The following is a 13,870-nucleotide window of genomic DNA, read 5'->3' as shown; positions in this document are numbered from 1 at the left end:
TGGGCTGAGACCCAAACTACCCAATCAGTGACTTTTAACAGGATGAAGTTCAGGTCAAGTCCGGGAACTGAACTGAACTTTTTCTAAAGTCCGGCTGAACTTGGCGATCCCCAACTTCTACAGGTCCATTCATCTCTAATCTGTACTCAATACATCCAGAGTTGTATGAATATATACATGTGTAAATAAAAATAGTATTTCCTATAATTCACAAGACTTATGTAAAAGAACAGACAAACAAATTCTACATGCAGGAAAAAAAAACTGTGACTGCATGATTGTTTTTGAGATATTTTATTCACGGTGTTCACTACATGGCAAAACTGATGTGTCAGTGTGATGCCTCAGGTCGATGCGAGTTCGTAGACACCAAACATGTATAGTTTTACTTTTATCTAAGGGGTTAACAAATAAAATAACTTTGTTGCACCATTTTCCGTGACCCCTAGCATGCTACCATGACAACCATCGGATCCAAGTGATCACATCACGTGACTTCCGGTGGTGGCCGGTGAGTAAAGCTTTAGCACAATCTTCATTAAAATGGTGCTGTCACATTTTGACAGCACCATTTAAGGGGTTAACAGGTACGGGTGGATAGCGATTCCACTCATGCCTGCAAGGCACACATGTCAGCTGTACAAATCAGCTGACATGTGTGCAGATCCCCAACTGCAGCCCACAGCAGCCAATGGGGATTAACACCGCTAGGACGTAACTTTACTGCCCAAGGTCGTTAAGGGGTTAAGGGACTCAGAAAGAGGATAGGAAGTATCCAATGGGTGGATGTACTTAAAGACAGAAATACCAGGAAGGATGGGAAACTTTGAAACAATCGTTAACAATCCCTAAATGAGGGAAGAATAGGAAGCTTTTAAGAAGACCAGGATGGATGAGCACAGAATTTAAATACTTGCTAAAAAGTAAGAGAGAAATGTTTATCAAATGCAAAGACGGAGGCATATCTAAAGAAGAATATAATGCAGTCTGAAGAACCTGCAAGGCGTGCAACACATTACCTAACACTGCTAATAAAATAAGGCTTGCAAGAGTGTCAAAAGGAAAAGAAAAGTAAAGTAAAGGATACTATATGATTTTTACAGAATGAAAATGGTGAAGAGGCAAAAAATGATGTAGAGAAGACCCAACTTTTTAACTTTGCATCTGTTTTCTCTCAGAATCTAAATGTAACATTAACTGATCTTCACTGTACTGTTGAAGGAATAGAAGAATCCAGGCTATCTATAAACAGAAAGATAGTGAGGAAATACTTAGCTAGCATAAATTAATTTGTCTCCAGGCAGGGCTGTATTTGGCCTTTGTGCTGCCCTAGGCACTTTAAGTGGTTGCGCCCCTTACTGACAACTCACCCTATGATTTTGTGCACACAACATCTATTTAAGGCCGTTCTAATGTGTAAGGGGTACTTCACACACAGCGAGATCGCTACTGAGATCGCTGCTGAGTCACGGTTTTTGTGACGCAGCAGTGACCTCATTAGCGATCTCGCTGTGTGTGACACTGAGCAGTGATCTGGCCCCTAATGTGAGATCGCTGCTCGTTACACACAGTGCTGGTTCGTTTTTTTATTGTTGCTCTCCCGCTGATAAGCACACATCGCTGTGTGTGACAGCGAGAGAGCAACAATCCTGAATGTGCAGGGAGCAGGAGCCGGCGTCTGACAGCCTGCGGTAAGCTGTAACTAAGGTAAACATCGGGTAACCAATATTTACCTTCGTTACCAGCGTCTGCAGCTCTCACGCTGCCAGTGCCGGCTCCTGCTCCCTGCACACGCTAAGCTAAGCGGTGTGCGCTGGTAACTAAGGTAAACATCGGGTAACCATACCCGATGTTTACCTTAGTTACCAGTGTCCGCAGCTTCCAGACGCCGGCTCCGTGCAAGCGCAGTGTCGCTTGCACGTCGCTGCTGGCTGGGGGCTGGTCACTGGTCGCTGGTGAGATCTGTCTGTTTGACAGCTCACCACCGACCATGTAGCGACGCAGCAGCGATCCTGACCAGGTCAGATCGCTGGTGGGATCGCTGCTGCGTCGCTAAAGTGTGACGGTACCCTAACACACTTGAACAAGTGCTAAACGCTAGAAGAATGAAGATCTGCACTTGCTGCACAGACGTTCAGTTTTATTTAGCTTATTTTAACACCTTCAGGTTTTCAAAGACACTAAGTGGTTACAACAGGTAACTGAATCATTTTTCATGCTGCTGCCACCAAGAAATTGCTGACTAGTACTTGATACAATTTCAATTTAAAAAAAGATGCCAGTGTTTCCTAACCTGTCCTCTGCCTGAAAAACTGAATAGATCTGCAGATGTATAAAAGTCGTGGCGTGCACACACCCTAACCGTTCACATTCCCTTCAGATCGTAGTTAAGGCGCTCGTACACAGACTACAGTTGGCTCAACCCGGAGATAGACAGGATCGGACGACAGTCTGATTGTCAGAGGAGTGATGACCCAGCAGGTCCAATTTCGGACTGTGGATCCTTTTTTCTCTTAGAGATGAGCCACCGCCAGTGGGTGTGTAGTAGCAGCTGTCTCATTGAGAACACAAGAGCAGTCAACAAAGTGAGCGCTGCTACCGCTGTTGTGTATGGGAGAATCAGGGAGACAGCTTCCAGCCGAATAATGGTACACCTGTCTAACGTGTATGGGGGAGTCAGGGAGACAGCTGCCGGCCATATGATGGGACACCTGTCTATAGTGTATGGGAGAGTCAGGGAGATAGCTGCCAGCCGATTGATGGGACACCTGTCTATAGTGTATGGGGGCTTTAGTCAAATACTTGTTTGGCTGACGTATGGCCTCATACAGATATATTGTTAGTCTGGCACACTGAACATAATGATCTACTATCAAGTCTAATAAATTAAGTATTGCTAGATCTACACGAATATATATCACCAGAACCAACCTCATATCACGATCACATCATCAGTACCAACCTCGAATCACGATAACATTACCAGAACCAACCTGAAATCATGATAACATCACCAGAACCACCATTGGTACATGACAACATCTGCAGAACCAAGCTCAATTCACTACTACATCACCAGAACTAAAGTCAGCCCAACACATCAACACATAATTGTCTGGCATGAAACTGCAGCTCCTAGTATGTCTAACAATGGTAAGGAGATACCAGGAGTTGTTACCGGCCATCATCAGACTGCAGACCATACAGGAACCACAGTAATGATGGTGCAGGCAGTAGCACTATTAAACATTTAAAAAATACCTTAAAAGGGTGGTTCACCCATATTTTTTATTTTCTAGATTGACATATTGAGAAACAATGTTTCTCTCAAATACCTTATGTTGGCAATTGTGCCTGTGAGAGGCGGTACTGCAGACAGCTGTTCCTGGCTCCGTGACCCCTGGGCTCCATGACCTCGGGGATCCGGAGACGTCACGTCAAGTTCTGGATCACGTGACATCACTGCGGCCGGCCCCAGTCTGGCTGAGTCACTAGGCTGTGGGCGGTGTTTCACTGCTCATCACAGCCCAGCGTGTCTCCCGCTTGCAGCGCTCTGCTGTGAGGGAGGAGGGAGCAGATGGGCTGTGACGAGCAGTGAAATACCGCCCACAGCCCATCACAGACAGACAATGCGGCCGGCCGCGGTGTCAGGAACTTGACGTGATGTCACCGGATCCCCGAGGTCAAGGAGCCCGGGGGTCACAGAGCGGGGAACAGCGGTCTGCAGTAGCGCCTCTCACAGGCACAATTGCCAACATAAGGTATTTGAGAGAAACATTGTTTCTCAATATAATATCAATCTAGAAAATAAAAAATATGGGTGAACCACCACTTTAATTTTTGGGAGATATCTATGTTTTAGGTCCATTAATTCTGAACACATTGATGTGGGTCTGGGTCCGGAGACCCCCCGTAAATCGCTCAAAAGACCCCTTAGAAGTGCACAGCTCAGGAGACAGGACTATGACTTTCTATAGGATCCGCTCTGTGCGCTCTTCTAAAAGAACTTTTCAGCTGTGGTTGGGGGTCTCCGGGCCAGATTCCCCACCAAACTGCTCAGAATTATTGGGCATAAAACAAAAAATTCTCCCCAAAGTTTAGTTACTCTTTGAGGTGCATTTACAACGCTGTCAATCAGAAACCGATTGATGATCTATCTAAACCGGCTGTCAGATCACCCGACGCACAAGCAAAATGTTCGTTTGTCGGGTGAAATGATTTTTCCAATTACTTAACCCTAGAACGCATACCTGGGGCCTCGCAGGCCTGCTAGGTCATTTGTTTTCTATGGTAGATTGTTATGCTTGCGCGTTCTAGGGTTAAATAAACATTTATATAAAGGACAATTACGCTACAAAAATCACAAACAGCTTAGCTTAAAAGGGGTTGTCCGGTCTAGAATGACAAGTCTGCAGTCCGTCTATGTGTCCCTCTATGACTGCAGACTTGTGGATTCTCCCACCGCACTCACGGTGGTCAAGTATGCGATATGCAGACTCCCGGTCAGAACTCGTCTAGTGGGTACGGCCTCACTTAATGCACTTGTATTGACCGAGGTGGTGCCCCATAGACAGATTCTAGCTGGGAGTCTGCATATCGCATACTTTACCGCCATTCCCGGTGCAGAGACCGGAGAATCTTCATAGCGCACAGTGAGTGCACTGGAAGGATTCACAAATCTGCAGTCACACAGAGTGACTGTAGACTTGTCATTCTAGACTGGAAAACCCGTTTAATATATGCTTCAAAATCTAGGTTTTAAAATGCAAATAAGGGGCTTCAGTGCACCCTTGGAGTGGGCTATGCCTTGGTGCACTCTTATATTTGCATATGAAAGACAGTCCCTTGTGTTGATTGAAAGCGATCACTTAGTAAGAGTGGTAAAAGTCAGACATACAAGCTGATATTAGACAGCACTCACTTTTACTATTGGAGCGCTGTCAATAAAAACAAAAGACTTTAAAATACAAATATGAGGGCGTAACGGTGCACCAAAGCATAGACCACACCAACGGTGCACCAAAGCACAGACCACACCAACGGTGCACCAAAGCACAGACCACACCAACGGTGCACCAAAGCACAGACCACACCAATGGTGCACCAAAGCACAGACCACACCAACGGTGCACCAAAGCACAGACCACACCAACGGTGCACCAAAGCACAGACCACACCAACGGTGCACCAAAGCACAGACCACACCAACGGTGCACCAAAGCACAGACCACACCAACGGTGCACCAAAGCACAGACCACACCAACGGTGCACCAAAGCACAGACCACACCAACGGTGCACCAAAGCACAGACCACACCAATGGTGCACCAAAGCACAGACCACACCAACGGTGCACCAAAGCACAGACCACACCAACGGTGCACCAAAGCACAGACCACACCAATGGTGCCCAAAGCACAGACCACACCAACAGTGCACCAAAGCAAAGACCCCACCAACGGTGCACCAAAGCAAAGACCACACCAACGGTGCACCAAAGCACAGACTACACCAATGGTGCACCAAAGCGTCCTCATTTGCATATTAAATAAAAGTAGATTTTTCTGCAAATATTAAAAGGGAACCTGTCACCAGATTTGGCGACTATAAGCTGTGGCCACCACCAGGGGGCTCTTATATACAGCGTTCTAACATGCTCTCTCTCTCTTTTTGTTTGTTTTTTGCAAACCAATAAAGAAATCAAAAATTCTACAAAGTACTGCTCTATTGGTCTATGAATAACCTCAATCTTTCACATTTATTTTTCACAGTCATTGGTATAAGCCACTGGGAAATAAAACACACTGTGGCATTAACTTTATTTTTTTTTTTTTGTCTTGGCGTTATTCATATATAATGATGTAAGTATTGTTTATAAACTGCAGTCTATAGGTTTTTTTTTTTTTTTTACAAAATAGCATTGGAGAATAATAAATCATGATGGGCTTCATGGGAGTTCATTCAATTTATGCCAAAGCCCATTAGTCTACATCATTTTTGTATGATGAAAATTAAATGTAAAGCCAATAACTGAGCAAAAATACAAATCTTAAAGCAAACCAGTCACCAGGATTGTCCTATATAAACTAAAGCCAGTGCTATACTGGCACTATCATGCTGATTCTATACATACCTTTAGTGGTCAGATTGGTGTATGGTTTTTGAAATACAGGCAAGTAAAGTTTTAGAAATGTACAGCTTTTTGATTGGCAGGAGCTGCCAAATAGCTAATATGTGGGTCGAGTTTTGCTATCTATTCCCATCCCTGTCTGCTGATCGGCCTATGTAGGTATTAGACTATATTGGCTGCATTTCTAACACACCCCTATCATGTGACACAAAAGACTCATTCCTGGAAGGAGCCCATACAGTGTGACATCTATAAAGGCCAGGCAGCAGACATGGGCGGGAATAAATAGCAAAACCCCCACCCAGATATAAGCTATTCGGCAGCTCCTGCCAATCAAAAAGCTATACATTTCTGTAACTTTACTAGTATTTCAAAAACAATATATCAAATCTGACAACTACAGGTATATACAGAATTAAACACAGAATTTCCATATGCATAGAAAGATAGAAGCAAGGTGGATCAAGAATTCACCACCTAACTTCAGAGCTACTCAAATAGCATTTTGAAACAAGAGAACAGGAGTAGAAATGCTTCAAATATTTTTATTATTAGTAATAGTCATAAAAAAGGGTATAAAGAGGGTCTATAATGACCATGACAATTTCAATATGGCACAAAGTGGGGACCTAGATGTAAAAGGTAGGCAAAGAACACACGGACAGTCAGCTGCACTTCACAAGGACTGTGAAACATTCATTTGCCAAAGACACAGCCATGTGAAACAGTGAATTGCTACTAAGAAATACAGTACTCTTTCAGTGTCACCATAAAGGAGCATTCACAGGAACACATGACCATGTCAGAGGGCAAAGCCAGGGGGTCAGCAATAACATTGAATATGCATGATCACCCCAGTAACATGCATACAGAGTGGAAGTAAATAGCCAAAAAGTCAAAGAGACAATCAATCACTGTGCATAGAAAAACTGGAGCAGAGATACATTATTGCACATAGTAAGTGCAGAAGAGCTGACCCACCGTGGATTATAACTGAACAAGATCAGAAAAGTGCTGTGAGAAGTGCAGGCAGGTCCGTGGGTGACAGGGAGCGTTACCCCAAGCACAAGACTCCGACGTACGTTTCACATTCAGTGATATCTTGCTTCATCAGGGAGTGGATAATGGCACAGCAGGGCTGCTTTAAATAGCCCGCGTTCAGCTGTGTAGCGTCACTGATCAATAACGGCGCGTGCGCGCATAGCGCCACTCAGATCCAGGGATTCCCACCGGCCGTCATGACGTCAGCGCTGAATGTGAAACGTACGTCGGAGTCTTGTGCAATAATGTATCTCTGCTCCAGTTTTTCTATGCACAGTGATTGATTGTCTCTTTGACTTTTTGGCTATTTACTTCCACTCTGTATGCATGTTACTGGGGTGATCATGCATATTCAATGTTATTGCTGACCCCCTGGCTTTGCCCTCTGACATGGTCATGTGTTCCTGTGAATGCTCCTTTATGGTGACACTGAAAGAGTACTGTATTTCTTAGTAGCAATTCACTGTTTCACATGGCTGTGTCTTTGGCAAATGAATGTTTCACAGTCCTTGTGAAGTGCAGCTGACTGTCCGTGTGTTCTTTGCCTACCTTTTACATCTAGGTCCCCACTTTGTGCCATATTGAAATTGTCATGGTCATTATAGACCCTCTTTATACCCTTTTTTTATGACTATTACTAATAATAAAAATATTTGAAGCATTTCTACTCCTGTTCTCTTGTTTCAAAAAGGTATATACAGAATCAGCCTGATATATAGTATAGCACTGGCTTTAGTTTATATAGGAATATCCTGGTTATTGGTTTGTGTTACGAACCGGCGCCGCCATAGCCGCAAGCAGCCTGCTGCGGTTCCTGTTGCGCCCAGGCACCGGCTGCCGTTCTTGGCCGTGCCTCGTGTCGTCCAGTTGGCTGTTCCTTCCACCACGTCTAAGTGTGGAGAGGCGGCTAGTGCGCATGCGTGCGCCGATTTACCCCAGCCAGAGTTTAAGCCCGGTGTTTTGCCTAGTGAGCATGCTCAGCCTGATTGTCTTATGTCTGAGACTAAGTCCTCAGTTCAGGCTACTGAGCATGCTCCCACAATTAACCCTAACAGCCTCTTTGCACAGGTACTTGGACTTCGTGCTGTGTCTAAGTTCTGGGATGTGCCTACTGAGCATGCTCAAACTGATAGTCTGCTTTCTGAGCCTGTTGCTCAGGCTACTGGGCATGCTCAGGCACTTAGTGCATCAGAGGCTAGGTCCAGTAAGGACCTCACTGAGCATGTCCGTGAGGTGGCAGGCCCTGATAGGGCAGAGGGTGTCAGGTGTCCTGATGACATGGCAACTCCGGACTGGCTCGCAGAGGCCCGCCCCTATGATCTGGCACCTCAGTATTGGTCGTTAGACGATGACTGGTGAAGTGTTTGGGGCGTGGCTGCCATGAGGTCATCAATGACGTGGCGGTTCCGGATAGGTCGCATGTGACGTCACTGATGACACTGCACTCTGCTATTGGACCTTGGTGGTTCCACCCTGGGTTTGGGGCGGACCCAGGTTATAAAAGGGGCTGGAGACAACATGGAGGTGCGCAGTCTTCACTTTTGCTCAGTCAGAGCACACCTTCATGTTAGAGCCTCATTGCGGCATAAGCCTATGTTGGGAAGCAGTAGGTAGGGTTAGGCGAACAGTGCCTGTCACGCCAAGATTCGTGGCTCGGCACATCAGGGTCAGGCGCCGTGCTTCCCTCCTGCCGTTCCAGTCTTGCTATAGCAGCCCAGTGGCGTTAACTGGGCTGCGGCTGCTGTGCTACCGGTCCGATTGTGCCCCCTACGCACACGGACAACGCACCTGCTGCGCCACCTGTCCGATTGTGCCCCCTACGCACACGGACAACGCACCTGCTGCGCCACCTGTCCGATTGTGCCCCCTACGCACACGGACAACGCACCTGCTGCGCCACCTGTCCGATTGTGCCCCCTACGCACACGGACAACGCACCTGCTGCGCCACCTGTCCGGTTGTGCCAGCTACGCGCACGGACAGCGTACCCCAGGACCCCTGTGGAGTTAACAGGGTGTTCCTTATCCTCCTCGGCTTCCCGGTCAACGCTACTGGTGTACCCATCTGGCCTGACGTGTCCTACACACACGTGGCCAGTCGAGAGGTGGCCAGAAACGCTAATCAGAGGACCGCTCGGCCTGACGTGTCCTACACACGTGGCCGACAGGGCGCTTTCGTGGCGGTCTTCCGGTCAACGCTACCTGGTTACCACCCGGCCTGACGTGTTTCCTGCACACGTGGTTGGTGTAGCGCTAGGTGCACCAAAACGCTAATCGGGTTGTCGTCCGGTCTGACGTGTCCCAACACACGTGACCGGTTCCCAGAGTTCCTGGGTTATCTCAGAGCCATCCAGCTCTATAGTCTCCGCCTAACCCTCAGGTGCCAGCAGCTCCTTTGTCATCTGGAGCACGGTGGGCCCCGACTGGCGATTAGGATATATACCCCCTGGTCCTAATCTGCCGGTCCCCTCGTAACAGTTTGCTTGTAAAAGCTTACAAGCTAGTGTTGCTATTTTATCCCTTAAATTGAGGATGTAAAATATTTTTAGCTTTTCATAAAAAAAACAAACAAAAAAAACCCAACCCAACGATATCCCTTATGCATTCATTTGCAATATTCACTATATTTCAAACCAAAAAAATCTTTCCTCTGATAGAGCTCTTTCTTGTTGGCAACAAAATAAGAATATGTTCTATACATCAGCTGAAAAACAGTTATCAAGTTTTTCTGAAGTCATCAGCCCAAAAGAGCTACCTCAGACAGACTTGGCCACTCTGGCTAGCAGATCCCAGAGGAACCTCGGCTTATACCCTTTAAAAGGGATCTGAATTTAAAAAGGGGTCTTCTCAGTTGCATCCATGAATCGGCTGCTGCTCAGAGAAGCGAGCATGAGGCAAAAGTAAGTCTAACTAGCCAGGTCAGCGACTGGAAAGAAAAAAATAAAGCTACAGAATATGGAGACAAATTCATAGTCAGGGGTACAGCCGAGGTCAGATACAAGGTGGTCAGTCAAAGTGTAGTCAAGTGAGCCAGGGTCAGAGAGAGGAGGATAACAGAACAAATGTAGTCAAGATATAAGCCGGGTCAGTATAAGCACAACCAAAGTAGCACCAGGGAACTAGCTAAATCGTAGAATGAACTGACAACTTCAAGAAGTGCGCTGGTAGATTAAATAGGGTGTGGTACTGACCCCCATTGGCCACAGCAGAGAGCTGATTACACTTGCTGAGCTGCCGGACCACACACACTCATTCCGTTTGATTGCGTGGTGTCCATGTCAGGACAGTCCCAGAGCTGCCATCAGCGTCAATACAGCAGCGTGTGGTGACAAAGGGTGACGCTTTTGAGAAAGTCTGGGTAGAGATTTAACAATTGCCAAGCAATTCTACCTTTAAGGTGGCTTTACACACTGCAACATTGTAAACGACATCGCTGTAACGTCACTGGTTTTGTGACGTAATAGTGCCCTCCCCAGCGACATTGCAGTGTGTGAAACACATCAGCGACCTGGCCCCCGCTATGAAGTTGTGATCGCTACAAATCGTTCAGGACCATTCTTTGGTCCTTTGTTTCCCGCTGTGCAGCATTATCGCTAGAAAGTTTCAGTGTGTAAAGGGGACTTTACAGCGACTTCCCTTTCAAAAAGCTGCTTTACAACGTCCCCAACAACCAGCTAGGTCGCTCTGCAGGTCCGGATCGCTGTTGCGTCGTTGGCCAGGTCTGCCTGTTTGACAGCTCACCAGAGACTTTCCAGCGATCCCGGCCAGGTTGGGATCGCTGGTGGGATCGCTAGAAAGTTTCAGTGTGTAAACCCAGCTTAAGAACAAGGCTCTACTGCAAATTTATTTGCTATGATTATAACATTATGTAAAACTTATAGACAGCCATGCTAAATTGCACATTCTTGCCACTAATGTTAATTTAGGGTTGGAATATTATGACATCACCTATGTTCAATCGCTTTCTTGGAACTATGATTTTGGACCAAATCCAGCTTTTTTTCTTCATTACAACTGTGCCAAAATTATATCAGCATAATGCATTTAATTCATAGCTATGTATGTTCTAAAGAAGGAACATCTGAGCATAAGAGCAACATCTCCTGGAGAATAATCATCCTTCATTACCTGGGTGTGTATTTGATATAGTATGAGTTTCAACATGTTAGAGTCACTGCTCAGTCTGATCTGTCTGTTTTATGCTCATTATGCAACTATTTACGATTTATGTAATTCCTCAAATTATATATTGTTATCAGTAAACCCTAAATTTGTCTCTATTTCAACATGACATTATATAGCAGGAAAAAAAGTATCCAGACTTGCTAAATGGACAGGGTTAGCCTAGAGGTATATGACCTATGGCCAGGGCTACATGGGGTGTAGGACCCCACCCCTGATAGAGTGGGCAATGCTAGAAATGCACAGCATGATGCTTTAAGACCTAGGTCCTTAGATGATTATTACACCATACTACCCACCACAATCATTTCGCATATCAATCCACCTTCTTTCTGCACAGTACTGAGAGTCCTCAGCAGTTTTTGATGGTGATGGCTGTAACAGCTCCAGATCTGTGAGAGAAAGCGAAAAATTCATTATGTAAGAGTCGCTGTCCTGTTATTTCAGGAAGAAAGAGGTCTGAGTTCAGTAAACTGAAAAATCTTGAGACAAGCCCTTTAAATGGAATCAGTCACCAGGTCTTTGCTACCTCACCTGAGAGCAGCAAAATGTAGAGACAGAGACCCTAATTCCAGTGATGTGTCACTTACTGGGCTGTTTGCTGTCATTTTGATAAAATCAATGTTTTCTCTGCTGAAAATCTAGCAGTTATACCGAGCTCATGAATATGCTGGACTACCTGACAGCACGCCAAGTAGTCCTCTATTGATAAGCTACTGTTGATTAAACAGTGATTTTATCAAAATTACACTAAGCAGCCCAGTAAGTGACACATCACTGGAATCAGGATCTCTGCACTCATGTTATGCTTCTTTCAGATTAGGTGGCAAAAACCTGGTGATAGACTCCTTTTAACTACAATGTATCATTCTGCAGGGCTGGCTTAAAGAGACATAAAAACAACAAAAATCTCTATTTTTTTTGAGAACTTTCACACTGTGTAAAAATTTGTGACTTTACTAAGTGTTATATACCAGAATTCTGGGAGTAAACATTTTCATAAATCGGGGCCTTAATGCCAATGACTGACTTAGTCTATTACATAGATTCATAACTAATCACGGGAAAGCATGTCACCACTGCTCGATAACTGTACTCAATCAAGTATCCCTGCACGCTCACCCATCACTAGTTATGAAACTATATACTAGACTAAATCAGTCATGGGCACTAAGGCCGCAATCAAGTTTTCCTGGGAGTTCCTGTTTCAGCCACTAAACATTGCCTGACAATCACAGTAATGCTGGCTGAAGCAATGTTGGCTACTGGGAATACTGTGATTGGCCAGCCTAATAGTGTCATCCGGTCTATATAAGACCCTGTTACGATTCTCTCATTGCTAGAGGAAAGGCACAGAGCTGTCACATAGCTGTAGTCTGTCCATAGCAAGCAGACTGAGCATTTCAATGTGCACATCAGTCAAGACGGAAGGAATGATAGGTTCCTCTAGCAATGAGGGAATTGTTTTTGAGTAGGTATATAAGCAGGCCATATTTAGTTGTTTGGGTGTATCCACACCATTTAGGGACATAAATACCCCAGCCAGGCCTCCTGATGAACCTGAAACACCGGAGAAACGCGTTAAGGCTATGTGCGCACGTAGCGTTTGTCCCTGCAGAAATTTCTGCAGCGATTTGAACAGCACACGTACGCTTCAAATCACTGCAGAAAGAGTCCGTAATGAAAAAAAAAAGCCGATTCCATGAGCTCTGAGTGCAGCCCCTCCCATAGACAGAGCAGGGGCTGCAGGCAGAGCGCAGGAAAGAAGTGACATGTCACTTCTTAGAACGCGCGCTTCGGGCAGCAGCCGAAGCGCTGCGCTCTAATACGCCACGTGCGCACGTCTCCTGCATAATCTTCATAGATTATGCTGGGGACGCAGGACGCATGCAGTTACGCTGCGGTGCAGATCGCAGCGTAACTGCATGCAAATACGCAACGTGCGCACATAGCCTGTAGCCGTTTTTTGGATGATTGCATCTTCAAAGGAAGTTGTTTATGACTTTTCTTTTTGTTTATATTCTGACCTTTAGCTCTTGTTTTGCAACTCTTTGATTGGTGGTTCCCATTTTCATCCCTGCTGGGTGCTGTGGTGCACACCAGTAGCCCTTGCAGTTTGGATGGGTTTTTATGCTGGATCTATCAGGATTCAGCATAGTATGTTGCCTTTGTAATTTTTTTTTATTATCACTTTTTGAGCATGGTTACTTTTACCCTTGATCAGACTTTGGATTTTTTGGATAACATTTGTCGGTAGGACCATGTTTAGGTACTCAGAGTCTCCGAGGGAGAGTATTCGGCGAGCAGGGGCACAATTTGCGCTTTATTAGGGCGCCGCCCTCCGCAGCAAGGTATGGTGAGACCTTAGGGGCTATTGTAGGGCCCTCTTAAGTATATCATCACACCCTTGCTCATCTCACCTCTATCGGTCCTTCCGGTTCCTTTTTTATGGAGAGTGTTTTTTTCCTTTATATATTCACTCATTGTGTTTTTTAAGTATAATTAATAAAATTGTACA

The 13,870-nt window shown here is 45.5% G+C and overlaps 1 protein-coding gene across 1 annotated transcript in view; it reads right to left on the bottom strand.

Moving 5' to 3' along the window:
• The window catches only part of LOC142291083 (apoptosis-inducing factor 3-like), a 268,214-nt gene extending 256,524 nt beyond the window's left edge, over positions 1-11,690 (bottom strand). Inside the window, exon 1 of the mRNA XM_075335333.1 lies at positions 11,652-11,690. Within this exon, the coding sequence (XP_075191448.1) occupies positions 11,652-11,667 (16 nt within the window). The 5' untranslated portion in view covers positions 11,668-11,690. The remainder of the gene's footprint in view (positions 1-11,651) is intronic.
• Positions 11,691-13,870: the final 2,180 nt, after the last annotated feature.

This window comes from Anomaloglossus baeobatrachus, chromosome 2 (assembly GCF_048569485.1).
Source record: "Anomaloglossus baeobatrachus isolate aAnoBae1 chromosome 2, aAnoBae1.hap1, whole genome shotgun sequence".
Classification (NCBI taxonomy): Eukaryota; Metazoa; Chordata; class Amphibia; order Anura; family Aromobatidae; genus Anomaloglossus; species Anomaloglossus baeobatrachus.
The sequence above is the reverse complement of the archived record's forward strand: the minus strand, read 5'-3'. Positions and strand labels throughout refer to the sequence as shown.